We start from the raw sequence: 14830 nt of genomic DNA on the forward strand, positions 1-14830 counted from the left end.
TCAACACAATACTGAAGGAGAAGAACAGTGTCAGAAGACTAACACTGCCCAACTTCAAGGCTTATGAATGAAGCCAAAGTAATCAAGATGGTATGGTATTGGAAAAAGAGTAGACAAATAGATCAATGGAACGGAATACAGAGCACAGAAATCAACTGACATGAATACAATCAAGTGATCTTTGACAAAGGAGCAAAGGCAATACAATGGAAAAAATAGTCTCTTCAATGAATGGTGCTAGAACAACTGCACATCCACATGCAAAAAAATGAATCTAGACACAGACTTACATCCTTCACAAAAACTAACTCAAAATGGATCATAGACCTAAATGTAAAACACAAAACTATAAAACTCCTAGAAGGTAACCTAGAAGAAAACCTAGGTGACCTTGGCTATGGTGATGACTTTTTAGATATAACACCAAAAGCATGATCACTGGAAGAAATTACTGATAAGCTGGACTTCATGAAAATCGAAAGCCTCAGGACTTTCCTGGTGGTCCAGTGGTTAAGACTTCGCCTTCCAATGCAGGGGGTGCGGGTTCGATCCCCACGGGTTTGGGGAGCTAAGACCTCACACGCCTCGCAGCCAAAAAACCCAAACATGAAACAGAAGTAATATTGTACCAAATTCAATAAAGACTTTAAAAATGGTCCACATCAAAAAAAAATCTTAAAAAAACTAAATGAAAATAAAATAAAATCAAAAGCCTCTGGTCTGTAAAAGACACTGTCAAGAGAACAAGAAGACCAGTCACACTGGGAGAAAATATTTGCAAAAGACACATCTGATAAAGGACGGTTATCCAAAATATATAAATCACTCTAAACAATAAGAAAATAAGCAACCCAATTAAAAAATGGGCAAAAGACCTGAACAGACACCACATCAAAGAAGATATATAGGTGATAAATAAGCATGTGAAAAGATGCTCAACATTACATGTCATTAGGGAATTGCAAATTAAAACAACAATATGATACCCCTACACACGTATTAAAATGACCAAAATCTGGAGCAATGACACCACCAAATGCTGGAGGTGATGTGGGATGACAGTACTCTTACTCATTGCTGGTAGGAGTGCAAAATGCAGTCACTTTGGAAGACAGTTTGAGACTCTCTTACAAAAATAAACATACTCTTACCATGATACAGCAATCACACTCCTTGGTATCTACCCAAATGTACTGAAAAGTTGCGTCCATACAAAAACCTGCCCATGATGTTTATAGCAGCTTTATTCATAATTGCCGAAACTTGGAAGCAACCAAGATGTCTTTCAGTAGGTGAATGAATAAATTAAATGTGGCACATCCTGACAATGGAATATTAATCAGCACTAAAAAGAAATGAGCTATCAAGTGATAAAAAGACAGAGAGAAAATTTAGATGCGTATTACTAAGTGAAAGAATCCAATCTGAAAAGCCTACACTGTATGATTCCAACTATACGACATTCTGGAAAAGACAAAACTATGGAGGAAGTTAAATGATCAGTGGTTACCAGGGGTTAAGAGTGGGAGGGATGAGTAGGCAGAGCACAGAGGAGTTTTAGGGGAGTGAACATACACCACAATGACAGATACATGTCATTATACTTTTGTCCAAACCCATGGAATATCCAACTCCAAGAGTGGACCCTAATGGAAACTATGGACTCCGGGTGGCTATGTGTTGGGAGCCAAGAAGTTTTCGCCATTAGAAGATGGCCGACATCCTGCTTCTCTTCCTGCTTAATGAGATAAAAGCCCGCGCCTAAAAACAAAAGCCCGCGCCTAAAACGAAAGCCCGCGCACGCAGCACCAATGATAATTTGCCAAATACTTCCCTTATTCTGGATCCCGCCCCCCTTTCTCTGTACTGTATAAATACAGCTACTGCAGCAATAAAAGTTTGAGGCTTGATCAGGATTTTGTCTTGCCTCCATTCTTTCGCGTCTCCTGCCCCTTCTCTTTTCAACCCCTACAGGTTCCTCCTCGGACTCACAAGGATTTGTCCTGCTGGTCGGGACTCCCGGGGACGCCCGGGGCCGAGCACAGCTATGATGCACCAATGTAGGTTCATCATTTGTAATAAAGGAACCACTCTGGTGGGGGAGTGTTGAAAACGGTGGAGGCTCTGCATGTGTGCGGGCAGGGGGTGTATGCGAAACATCAGTACCTGCCACTCAGTTTTGCTCTGAACCTAAAAAGCTTTAAGTCCTTTTTTAAAAAGGTGGGGAAGGGGAGAGAAGAGTTCAGGAAGAGCCTGGCAAGGTAAGCAAGGATCCTGGATGTCATCATCAATGCAATGACAAGCCATTTAGGGATTTTGGTGGGAGGAGTTAAAAACTAATTTAGGTTTTAAGACAATCGGTGTGGCTGCTGTGTGGAGAATGAATCAAATGGGGACAGTGTTGGAAGCTGGGAGATCAGGACAGGAGGCTATTGTAGTTTAGGTCAGAGCTAATGCGGGGCTTGGATTAGGAAGGAAATCAGTGGAGATAGAAATGGTGGATTCAAAAGAGGCTTTGGAGGTAGAACTGACAGGACTTGACAATGGATTAGATGTGTGGGTTGAAAGAGAAGAATCAAGAATGACTCCACGGTTTTGTGGTGAGCAACTGGAAGCCGATTTCTAGATGAAAAGATGTAGGAAGGAGAAACTAGTCTGAGGAACAAGACCACAGTTCATCAAAGCATATGAAGTCAGAGATGCCTGGCAGTGTCTGACACTTAGTAGATGGTTAGGTTCATTTGCTACTGTTACTACCATTTTTGTTATGAACATAATAGGGTAGATGGAATACTAGGCATTCATTATGTTTACAATTTTTTTTTTCCAGTGATCAAAGGAATGGGGTGGAATCTTATCCTTTCCCTACTATCCCCATACTGTCTCAGCAGCCTGTCATAGTCCCCTGAATCCTCAGACCCATTACAAGCCGTGGGGGATTATACCTCAGACACACTCACTGCAGCTCTCCAAAGTCCACTCTGAAAAAGTCTGCTGGAACACATTCATGCTAATTAAGTAATATATAAGTCACTGCTCCCAAAGACCCAAAACAATGAATTAGTTTTAATAAGAAAGGTCAGAGAACCTATCAATATTAGCCTTCCAAAGCAGTGATTCTCAAAGTGGGGTCCCTGGGCCAGGAACATCAGCATCTCCTGGGAACTTGTTAGAAATGCACATTTTCAGGCCCTACCCCAGACCGACTGGATCAGACACTCTGTCACTGGGGCCCAGAACACTGTGTTTTAACAAGTCCTTCATGGGATTCCGATGCACTTTCAAGTTGGAGAACCACTGATCTAGAAACACCACAAGTCATATATTGCAATCTTTTGATTCTACAGGGGCAAAATTTACACTATTTTAAATAAGTAAAACATAAGCTACAGGTGAGTAACACTCCCTAAAAAAATTTTACATTAAAACGATCAAAGACAATATTTCATCTGTGTGAACAAAAGTGCAGAAGAAAAAGATTACGGAGAGTGGTCGTGGCACATCCTTGAACCAGGGGGTACAGGAAGTAGGTGTGGCTTACCTGACAGATGCCGCTGATACACATGTCCAAGGAGTCAGCATTGCAACGAGTTCCATCCAAGACCTTGGGTGCCAGCTCCACTACCAAGTTCTGTCCCCGTGCGTGGCACTTGAGCGCACACGGGGCAGCAGGATCATTGTACTCTGGAAGCCACTCATAATAACGCCCCTGATACTGAACATCATTGTAGGCTGAACACTGCTGGGCTCTGAAGTCCTCCGCATCCGGAGGGCAGTCCTGGGGGCAGAGAAAAAGGGCCACATGTACATCATCCAGTGAGATGGGCCAGCAGAAGGCTGAACAAGTGTACCTGAGTCCCATGAGAGCAGACCCCAATTGCTTCTCTCCCAGAAGTCACTTCATTCCTTCACTTTTTCCTTTTTTTTCCTTCAAAACAGAATCTGTAGTATGGAATTCTACTGGTACCTCTGTGATAAAGGAGGGGATCACCTCATTTATTCTGATTATTTTTCCACCCAGGTTGTTTTCTCCAGTTAATTAAAGTTTACCATACTTAAATGCCAAATTTTGCTCTATTTTAACCATACTGAATATAAATTTTCAAATGCATTACACAACCTCCTGCTTTCTGAGACAAGGGAAAATGGAATGTTTTTGATTTTTCCAGGTGACCTAAGGTCTTCATAGGAAATACTAATTATCTTCCATGCCTTTAGGGGCCATTTCAATGTAAAGGATTGTTACTAACTGGCCCCAAACTGCTGTGCTCTGTGGGGACTTGTGTTTGTTTCATTGCTTTTGTCGTTGTTATTTAGTTCATCACCTTTCCTCTCTTGTTTTCAGACCCCCAGCCATCGCTCTTTACTGGTACCCAGTGCCTGCATTCAACAGGCTCTAGAATGGAAAGAGATAATGAGGCTTTTTCAAATTCTGTCTACAACAAAAGCAAATAAATCCCAAGTTAATACCCCAAGGAGTTCTCATAATAATAGGACAAAGTGTTTGTACAAGTCTTGATGACTCAAGGGTCTTTTTATTTAATTACTAATCAATCTCATCAGATATTTCCAAAGCAATATGCTGGATGATAAAAATGTTACTTTACTCTTCAAAACTGAGCACACTGTGATGACCTAGAGGGGTGAGATGGGGGGTGGGGTGGGAGGGAGGCTTAGGAGGGAAGGGATACATATAGCTGAGTCACTTTGTCGTACAGCAGAAACTAACACAACATTTTAAAGCAAATATACTCCAATAAAAAAAAAAACAAGACGAAGGAGTCCTTGTAAGTTAGGCATAGAGAATAAAAATTGAGAAGCAACTCCAAAAAGCTGTAATGGCCATTCAGCAGTACCTAATAATGACTTCAAATCTAGTTAAATCCAAACTAGAAAGTGATAACCAAGAAATAATGGCTACTCAATACAGGGCTGCAAATAGACACAGGGGTAAAGTACTTTTGAAACTTTAGATAAGGGAGCTTATTATTTTTACAAGTTTCCCCAGAAGGACAAATCACCCCCAAAGTACAATAATGTTAGCTTAAAATTATTAGAAGACACTTGTTTTAGATTATATTATACTAATAATTGTTTTTCATTTATTCTTCCAAATAAGCCAATTAATTCTAAAAGCTCAGCAACAAACAAAGCAAAACAATAAGACAATTCAGCGTAAAGATTATTTAAAATAGTCAGGGTTTCCCTGGTGGCGCAGTGGTTAAGGATTCACCTGCCACTGCAGGAGACACGGGTTCCAGCCCTGGTCCGGGAAGATCCCACATGCCACGTAGCAACTAAAGCTGAGTGAAAAATGCCAAACCCCCAATCTTGCTCACATGATTACATCTTAAGCATCTCAACCACTACGCCACCAGGGAAGCCCTGGAGTTATTCTTTATCTTGCCTGTGTCAATATCAATATCCTGGTCCTGATACTGTATATAGTTTTGCAAAATCTTACCATTGTGGGAAACTGGATAAAGGCAACATGGGACGTCTGTGTATTATTTCTTACAACTGTATGTATATCTACAATTATCTCAAATAAATGTTCAATTAAAAAAAAACAAAAACAAAACAAAGTTGAGCACAAACTTCCCAATTAATGGGAATGAATTCATTGTATACAAACTTCCCAATTAAAGAAAATAGATACAGAAAGGCAATATATTATTTTTTTTCTTATTGCAAAAGAAATAAATGTTCATTGTAAAAACTTTGGGAATAGTTTCTATTCAAAAAAAGAATAAATAACAAAGATTCTTTGCTTATACATAAATCTTTACACAAATTTTTGATTATTTCCCAAGGGCAAATTTCTGGAAATGAAATCTGGAAATGAAATTTCTGAGAAAAAGAGTGTGTTTCATGAGCTTTTCAAAATATTACCACATTGCCGTCCAGGAAGGTCTTATTATTACCATCAGGCTATATAAGTTCCCTTTTCTCAGTACCTCCTCTCAGTTTGGATATTATAATTTTCTAAAATTTTTTTCCAATCATACGTGTTACATAGAATTTCAACATTTTAATTTGCATTTCCTTCTTATTATTTAGGTTTAATATCTTTTCATGTATATTTGCTTTCTGTATTCATTCTTCAAAAATTTCTTGTTTTCTGTCCATTTATCTATTGGAAGGTTTGTGTTTTTATTATTTTTAACAGATAAAGCTATTAAATTTCATAGTGAAGTTATTGACTTTTTGTCATTTGTATTAGAAATATTTTCCCCATTTAATCTTGTTTTTGGTGCTTTGTGAAGTCAAGAAGTTTTGAATTTTTATGTAGTCAGCTCTATTCATATTTCCTTTTAAGGTTTCTTTCTTTACTAATGAGATATGCTTTTCCCTCCCTGCCCTGAAAACAGATAAATACTTAAATGTATTTTTCTAGTTCCTTTATAGTTTAGCAATTATGTTTAGCTCTTTATTACATTTGGAATGTATTTTGATCTATGGGGTGAGGTAGAACTCTAACTTTATTTTTCCACAAATAGTTATTAACAAAGTATCAGCCAGAATTTTAAAATATAATTTCTTCTATTTATCCCATTTTTACGACTTAATTTTTGTATTTTACTGTGTTTATGCTTTGGGCCTTGATAAAGTACCTAAAATCCTTTTTGGAAGTAGGTAGGGAGTAAGTAAAATATAATTAGTAGACTTTCCCCTGAAATTAGTTGTATTACTTTCCTGTGAATCATTTCAAAATCTTCTATTACATCCACATTTTTCTTTGTTTTCACAAAATTAACCCTTAAGCTAGGTCACACCTATGGAAGAAAGTATCAAACTGCAGAAGATTAAAACTGGATGCCATTTCTGTCTTGGAATGAGGACATCTTCCATCTAGCCATAGAGAAGATCATGAGTGACAAAATTATATCACCTCCTCTTTCCTCAATCAGGGTCAATTTCTTCTGTATCTGACTCTTTGAAACCCAGAGAGTATAAGAGAGCAGGGTAAAAACAACTTCCCTTGCATTAGGCTCACTTGCACACTTGAGGAAATACAAGTGCTAGCTGTCTGACTCTTGAACGTCTTAAACTCCTCAAACCAAAGAAGTTTCACAAAATCAACTATGGTTAATTAACAGAAGCCAGCCTAAACTGAGCCCTTGTGAAGGGGTGGCCAGGTTTGTATGTGCGACCTAGCCTCCTTGGCCACAGCTGATTATCAGTGGCAAACATCTGGTCCACGCCAGGTCAATATTTCCCAGGAATTCAGAATCGCAACAAAAGAGCTGGAGGTGAAAACTCACATCAATCTGGGCTGGGCTAGCCATTTCTTTTATGTGATGCATGTTGAAGCAAAGTGAGCCAGTTCCCACAGCAAGAGCAACGAATTAGACATGAAAGGTCAGATAATAAAACATGGGTTTCAGCTGAAGGAGTAAGTAACCTGGGCTTCACTTTCTGATTCCCGGGTCCAGGCCCTCAAGATATGCTCATTCCTAAATTCCGCTAAATATCCACTCACCCATCCAGTGAATCCCGTTTTTCTTGAGCTAATTTGAGTGGGTTTCTGTTCCTTACAAATGATGATCCCTGATTAAGACCGCTGTATATCTAGCCCATGCTTTCTAGTTTACCAGGAAATATTACTGACATTCTCTCTTCACTACCACCCTTTGAGCGAGGTAGGTGAGGATTATCATTACCCTCGTTTGTATAAATGGAGAAAACTGTGATACAAAAAGTCTTTAGTCACTAGCCCAAAGGCATACAACTAGAGTATGACACAGCCAAGACTGATTCCCAAAGAAACAAGCATTCCATTATATGATACTGCTTTCTAGTAATCTTGGGGGACGTTGACTACTTACATTAAATGCTTCCATTTACATGGCATTCTTCCACTGTCAACACTACGTCTGTCTAGTCTGGTTCAGATGGGTCGCATGCCCTGGCTCAAGACAATCTAGAGATTCTTGTGTCTAAAGTTTAGTTGACATTCAGGAATCTTGGATGCCAAACATCCATCTGCTTTCCTTTCCCTGAGAAGCATTTCTTCCTATTAGTTAAGTTCAAGACAACGCTTATTTATTAAATATACTTTATGGGTTTTGCCTAGGTGACATGCTGTAAGGAACACAAAAGAAGAATATAATCCATCAGCTCCCTAGTGAGCTTGTTATCTTATTGGAGATGTCCCATCTATGTGCATGGAATACATTGAAACAGTGGGTTATTTATTACTGGAATTTGTAGACTTACAGGAGGACTTTGCAATGAAGGACATAAAATTGTTATCCAAGAGTTAGACTGAAAAGTGAATAAATGGAGCTAATAAGGAAAGAGTAAATCTAATAAGGAAACAATAAATCCTAGATCAGGAAGACCTGACTCAGTCAGGAGTGGGTAGCCAGCCTGGGAGGCATAGAAAAGAAGAAGGAGGAGGAGCAGGGGAAGAGACAGGGGGAGGGGAAGAAGGAGAGGGAGGGGAAAAGGGAGTAAACACAGCAGATAACAACCAGCACCCATTTGAGGACCATTCTGAAGACAGGGGTCTTTCCTCCCCCTTTCCTCCCTAAAGCCATGAGAATACATAAACCTGTATGGACAACTTAGGGAGAGAAGCCAAGACAGGAGGACTATCTAAGAAACTGAGTATTTTTTATTTTTTGTGTTGCGCAGGCCTCTCACTATTGTGGCCCCTCCTGTTGCAGAGCACAGGCTCCGGACGCGCAGCCTCAGCAGCCATGGCTCACGGGCTTAGCCGCTCCGTGGCATGTAGGATCTTCCCGGACTGGGGCACGAACCCGTGTCCCCCGCATTGGCAGGCGGACTCTCAACCACTGAGCTACCAGGGAAGCCCTGAAACTGAGTAATTTTATTTAAGAGAGACAGACCATTACCTAAGAGATGATTTATGTAATAGGAGTGGACCAAGCTTTAATTTGGGTTAGATATTTAATTTTCCTCCTAGATAAGCAGTGAGTAGGGACTCAGGAGAAACACCATTTCTGTATAAGCAAATATGAACATTTTATCTTCATATCCATGTTATAGTATGAGTTAAATTTCGTGATCCTCTTATATAACAAATGCCAAATTTTCTAGCATAAAAATAAATTATTGTAGGTGGCTACTATCAGCTAGAATAAGCAAATGATGCATCATGAATAAGTAACATTTCAGAAGGGATCTGAAGGATGATGTGATGTGAATAGGACAAGATATGAGAAACGATATAAGCAAAAAAGAAACAGCAAAAATAAATTCAGTATCTATGAGGCACAGCCTTGTCCAGCCAGGGTGAAACTTGTGAGTTGAATAAGATGTAAATCTTACCATCTTTTGGAGGTCCTGAAATGCAAGTAAGAGGAATTAAAAGCAACAGGGATCCACAGAGGAGAGCAACATTAAAAAGGGATAGAATAGGTAGCATTTTAGGAGGGCCAGTATGGTAGCAGGATGGACTGGAGTTCTGCACATAGATATGAGAGGAAGTGGCCCTAGCCCAGAGTAGAAGAAATGGCAATGGAAAAAAATAAAAAAATAAAAATCCTCTAAGAGAAAACTGTCAGAAATTAGCCATTCATGGGATCCAGAGTATAAAAGATCTTTCAAGGGTCACATCAAATGTCACCTCTTCTGGAAGGCTGTCAGGGAGCCCAGGGACCCCACTGTGCAGAATTAACCATGCCTCCCTCTGTGCCCATATAAAAAATGTGTTCATGCTACAAAAACACTCTTACCAAATGATGATACACTTATTTTTTAAAATATGTTCCCTTTGCTTTCTCCCAGCTTTACCTTTAATTTCACATACCCTGGTATAAAAACATACAAGTAGTGAGTGAATTCAGGCATTAGGCCTCCTTGCTGACATGCATGACTGCCCTTGGAACTTCTCCACTTGCTCTATATACCCCTGATATGGATAGTTCTTTCCTGAGGCCTCTGGGGCCCAGCCCTGGCTCGAAGAGCCCATGCTGAGTGCTGATCAGAGGGTCATGTCTGAAGATGGCGGTTACCTGGAGCCCCAGTACTGCACATAGGCATGTTCTGTTCCCCTAATCTCCCTGGCCCTTCAGCCCAAAGTCCCATCTCCCCTGACAGAATGAATGCAGGGAGAGCCGCTGAACCGATGCCTGATTTCTCAGGGAGGGAAGCGTGGTCCTCGTTTCCTGGTCACGCCTCCCACTCTGCCACGTGAAGCATGGGTTCCTACATACCACGAGTGGAATTTCTTCGTCTATGAGCTCTGAATGCACGTCCCTAACACATCCAGACTCCAAAACAAAAGAACTTTCAATCGTCCCTTGAATGCCTGGAACCTGCTTTTTTCCCAGGTTCCCTGTCTTCCGCTTTTTTTCCCCTGTCTTCCGCTGACGCTGACGTGGGCAGAGGTCAGAAATGTAGCTGTCAGGGTCGTTAAGCCAGATCCTCCCCTGTGCTGGGGATCCCTCCTGGGCTGCTGGAGCGGAAGGCCCAGGGGCATGGAGGAGATCATTTCAGTTGCCTCTGTCTCCAGCTCCCTCCCTGCCCTTCTCTGACCTTTGTCCCTGGCCAGCTGTGCATATTCAGAAGGCCCTTCCTACTGTTCTTGGGGTTGAAGTTTCTATAATGGTATAGGAAAATGTAATGTTCCTGCAATTACCTCTGCAATTCATGTGCTCCTGGGCTGTTAGAAGTGACCTTGCTGCTGTCTGGGTGTCATGTCATTATCTGACAAAGCTCGAGACCTCTTCACACTTCTTTCCAAGAAGCATGATCTCCCTGTGCTATGCGGCTGCTTCCCACTAGCTATCTCTTTTACGATTGGTAGTGTATATATGTCCATGCCACTCTCTCACTTTGTCCCAGCTTATCCTTCCCCCTCCCCATATCCTCAAGTCCATGCTCTAGTAGGTCTGTGTCTTTATGCCTGTTACCCCTAGGTTCTTCATGACATTTTTTTTTCTTAAATTCCATGTATTTGTGACGGCCTGGAGAGGTGGGATAGGGAGGGTGGGAGGGAGGGAGACGCAAGAGGGAAGAGATGTGGGAACATATGTATATATATAACTGATTCACTTCGTTATAAAGCAGAAACTAACACACCATTGGAAAGCAATTATACTCCAGTAAAGATGTAAAAAGTAAATAAATAAACGAATGAATGGATGAATGAATGAATAAAAAGATGCATGATGCTGTAGCAGAGTGATCAAGAGCGCACACTTCCAAGGAGCCTGGAACCTGACTGCCTGGGATTAAGTTCAGCTCTGTGATCCTGTGCAGGTTACCTAAATGTCCTTCCCTGTAAAAGTGGAGATAAAGATAACACCTACTCTGTAGGGATTATGAGCATTAAATTTATTTATTCATGAAAAGGCACTCAGAACAATGCCTACCTAGCATTTAAGAAGTACTTAATAACTCTGAGCTATTATTGTTGCTATTAATATTATTACTGATCTTGGTTAGGGGTTAGAAAGCTGATACACATGTGACAAACTCCATGGTCCGGAGGGAGGCTGAGAGCCTGAGCCTTCAAATAATCAGGTGGAGGAACAGAAGAATTAGCAACCTCGGGAATAGGACTGAATGTCAGGTCTCTGGGGCTCACCGGCGGTGTCTTCTGCTTCTCCATAAAGCACAGTTCACCTCCCTATGTGGCCACTGATGGTGACATCGCTTGGATGGGAATGGGAGATCCTGCGCTCCCATCAGATGGGATGCTCAGGTCCCCAGAAGTATAGGTGTGAGCATCTTTGAATCACGAAGCAAGTTTCCCTCAAAAGAGTGCCTGACCTGGGAATCACTAAAGGCAGCTTCCTTCAGAAGAGTGGGTGATGAGCCCCATCCCCAGGGAAAGTGAACGAGCGTGGCGCATCTTCAGTGAGGCCATTGGAAGACAGGGAGAAGCAACAGCAGGGCTGACAACTCAGTTCTCTCTCCACTTGAGATAGGCTGCAGAGTAGTTCCCACCCCTGCTCTCTGGACTCCTCAGGGTGATAAGAGAGATGAAGATTTCAAGAGGGTTATTCTAAATCCCTAACTAATAAAGCAGGAAGCATCTCCAGTAATTATATGTAAAAAAAGAAAAAACAAGATGTGACCATATTCATACACTGAGTTCACTGTGGTTACAACCACTTACGGCACTTGACGCCCTTGAAACATTTCTATGTTATATTCCATGGAATATACCCGTATAATCACTCCTGTAAAGGAACAGACTTCTTACAGATCATGGACACTGCAGCTGGGACTGCCTTTATCCACATATGGTCTACAGCAGGGCTTGAGTATCACGGCTGCAGACACTTGGCGCATGGAGATGGAGGGGTGTCCTGAACACTACAGATGTGAAAGACCTGCCACAGGGCTCCCTTATTTCCCTGTAAGGAATTTTGTTGGAAACTCTGCACTTGCAATGGCAAGCACAGAAATTAATGTCATTTTCTTATGAAATCTCTCTACGGACTCTCTTAGGACACCAAGTCTGAGAAATAGAAGACGGTGAAATTTTCACTGCTGTCCTCCCCCACTAGCTCCCACCTCCTAAGCATCTATTTCTCACCAGCCTGGAGGTTGTAAAGGTTTCTGCAGACTCTTCCAAGGGGACAACAATTAGAGACCATGTGTACTCCCAAGACCCTCGGAGCCTCAGGGGCATCAGATCTTCACTCAAGCGCACCGAAGTTCTAACCATTGCAACTAGTATGCACCAATTTTAGTAGATTATATTTTTTCTCTCTACATTGCATGGCGCAACACTCCTAGACCCTTATAACACTTGTGTTGAAAAGAGCTGCCTTTTTGGAACTAGCTAGAGCAGAGTCTCTTTCTCTCTCTCTCTCTCTCTCTCTCTCTCTCTCTCTCTCTCTCTCTCTCACACACACACACACACACACACACACACACACACACACACACACAGAGAAACCCTAGAATGAAACCTCAGAATGGAACTAGCTAGAGCAGTGTCTCTCTCTCTCTCTCTCTCTCTCTCTCTCTCACATACACACGCACACACAGACAGAGAGAGAGACAGAGAGAGAGAAACCCTAGAATGAAATCTCAGAATGTAATATCTTGATCTGGACATTTAAAATGAATTCCCCTAGATAGCTTCACAGAATATTCCTTGATAGCATACTGTTGTGAAATTTATTCTGGAATGACTGCAAGGAATTTGCCAGACCAATTTGTCTGAGAAGCCGAGCTGTCCCATTGTGTTAATCAGAATAATGCAACCTCCCCAAAGATGGTCAAAACCTAATCCCTAGGACCTGCGAATAGGTTACCTTACATGGCAAAAGGGGCTTTGCCCAAAGCATCCTTTGACGAAGGTTAAGGACCCTGAGAGGGGGAGATTATCCAGGTGGGCGAACGTTGCTCAGCTGTGATCACAGGCAGATGTGACTACATAAAAATGGACAGAGAGATGCAATGTTGCTGGCTTTGAAGTTAGAAAAAGGGGCCACAAGCCAAGGAATGTGGGCAGCCTCTAGAAAATGGAAAAGACAAAGAAATGGATTCTTCCCTAGAGACTCCAGAAGGAATGCAGCCCTGCCAACACCTTAATTTTAGCCCAGTGAGACCCATATCAAATTCTGACCTCCAAAACTGTAAGATAATAAAAAATTTGTATTGCTGTAAGCCAAGTTTGTGGTAATGTGTTGCAGCAGCAATTAAAAAATAAAATGTACCCAGGCAACAGGTAGTAGATGGAAACGTCTTGTGTGTAAAACCCTGAGGCTGCTAATACATCCACGTGCTGATGTAAGAATGAATGCCAGGGGACTTCCCTGGTGGTCCAGTGGTTAAGACTCCACGCTTCCAATGCTGGGGGCACGGGTTCAATCCCTGGTCGGTGAACTAAGATCCCACATGCTGTGTGGTGAGGCCAAAAATAAATAAACAAAATTAATTAATTTAATTTAAAAAAAAAAAAGAATGAATGCTAGACTCTGCTTGTACCTAAATGCCAGCCTGTGTCTGTGCTCGGTCAACCTCTCTCCCTCCTTCATCCCCACCTGGATTCCAGCTCATTTAATTGTGCAACCACGTGCATGTGTATCTCTCAATTCCTCAAGTCCATCCTGTCATAGGACATGTGAAACCTATTTGCTTTGTCTCCCAAAATCCCTCCTAGGACATAGTGGCCACAAATCTGGCTACCTCAGGGCTGGGTGATATTGGATTTTGAGTGCCCTATAAATAAGCACGATTTTTCCCACCAAAGTTTGAGAGAGAAACATTTCTGCTTCGCCACTGATTAAAACAGACTGAAAACGTGGCTCGAGCTCCACAGACAAAAGGTCCTGCTAACACTGCCTGTTCTCCACTCCCCAAGTCTAGAGCTTGAGGCTGTCCAACGAGGAAAAGTTTGGGTCCATAGAACAGAAATGCTTACCCAGGACTGCTGTCTCACACTGGCCCAGGACAGAGAAGGAACAGAGATGGGCAGTCCCTCCAGTAAGTGAAACATTTAAAATAAATGACATAGCTAATTGAGAAAAATGGATTTTTTAAATAAAAAACCTAAATCTGGGCTCCCCTGGTGGCGCAGTGGTTGAGAGTCCGCCTGCCGATGCAGGGGACACGGGTTCGTGCCCCGGTCCGGGAAGATCCCACATGCCGCGGAGAGGCTGGGCCCATGAGCCGTGGCCGCTGAGCCTGCGCATCCGGAGCCTGTGCTCCGCAACGGGAGAGACCAAAAGAGTGAGAGGCCTGAGTACCGCAAAAAAAAATAAATAAATAAAAATAAAAACGCCTAAATCTCACTTAGATCTTCAGAATTTCCTTTGAATTCCTGTCGTTTTGATTTGGGTATATATCACAAACAACCGAAATGTTTTACGTAGAAAATAGGATTGGTGCTTTCTGA

General features: G+C 41.8%; 1 protein-coding gene across 1 annotated transcript in view; it reads right to left on the reverse strand.

Annotated features, from left to right (window-relative positions):
• The window catches only part of ADAMTSL3 (ADAMTS like 3), a 358752-nt gene that overhangs the window by 204809 nt on the left and 139113 nt on the right, over positions 1-14830 (reverse strand). The window contains 1 exon segment of the mRNA XM_024742722.1: positions 3542-3778. Coding sequence (XP_024598490.1) covers positions 3542-3778 — 237 coding nt within the window.

The sequence above is a fragment of the Neophocaena asiaeorientalis genome, unplaced genomic scaffold, assembly GCF_003031525.2.
Source record: "Neophocaena asiaeorientalis asiaeorientalis breed wild unplaced genomic scaffold, Neophocaena_asiaeorientalis_V1.1 scaffold155, whole genome shotgun sequence".
Taxonomy (NCBI): domain Eukaryota; kingdom Metazoa; phylum Chordata; class Mammalia; order Artiodactyla; family Phocoenidae; genus Neophocaena; species Neophocaena asiaeorientalis.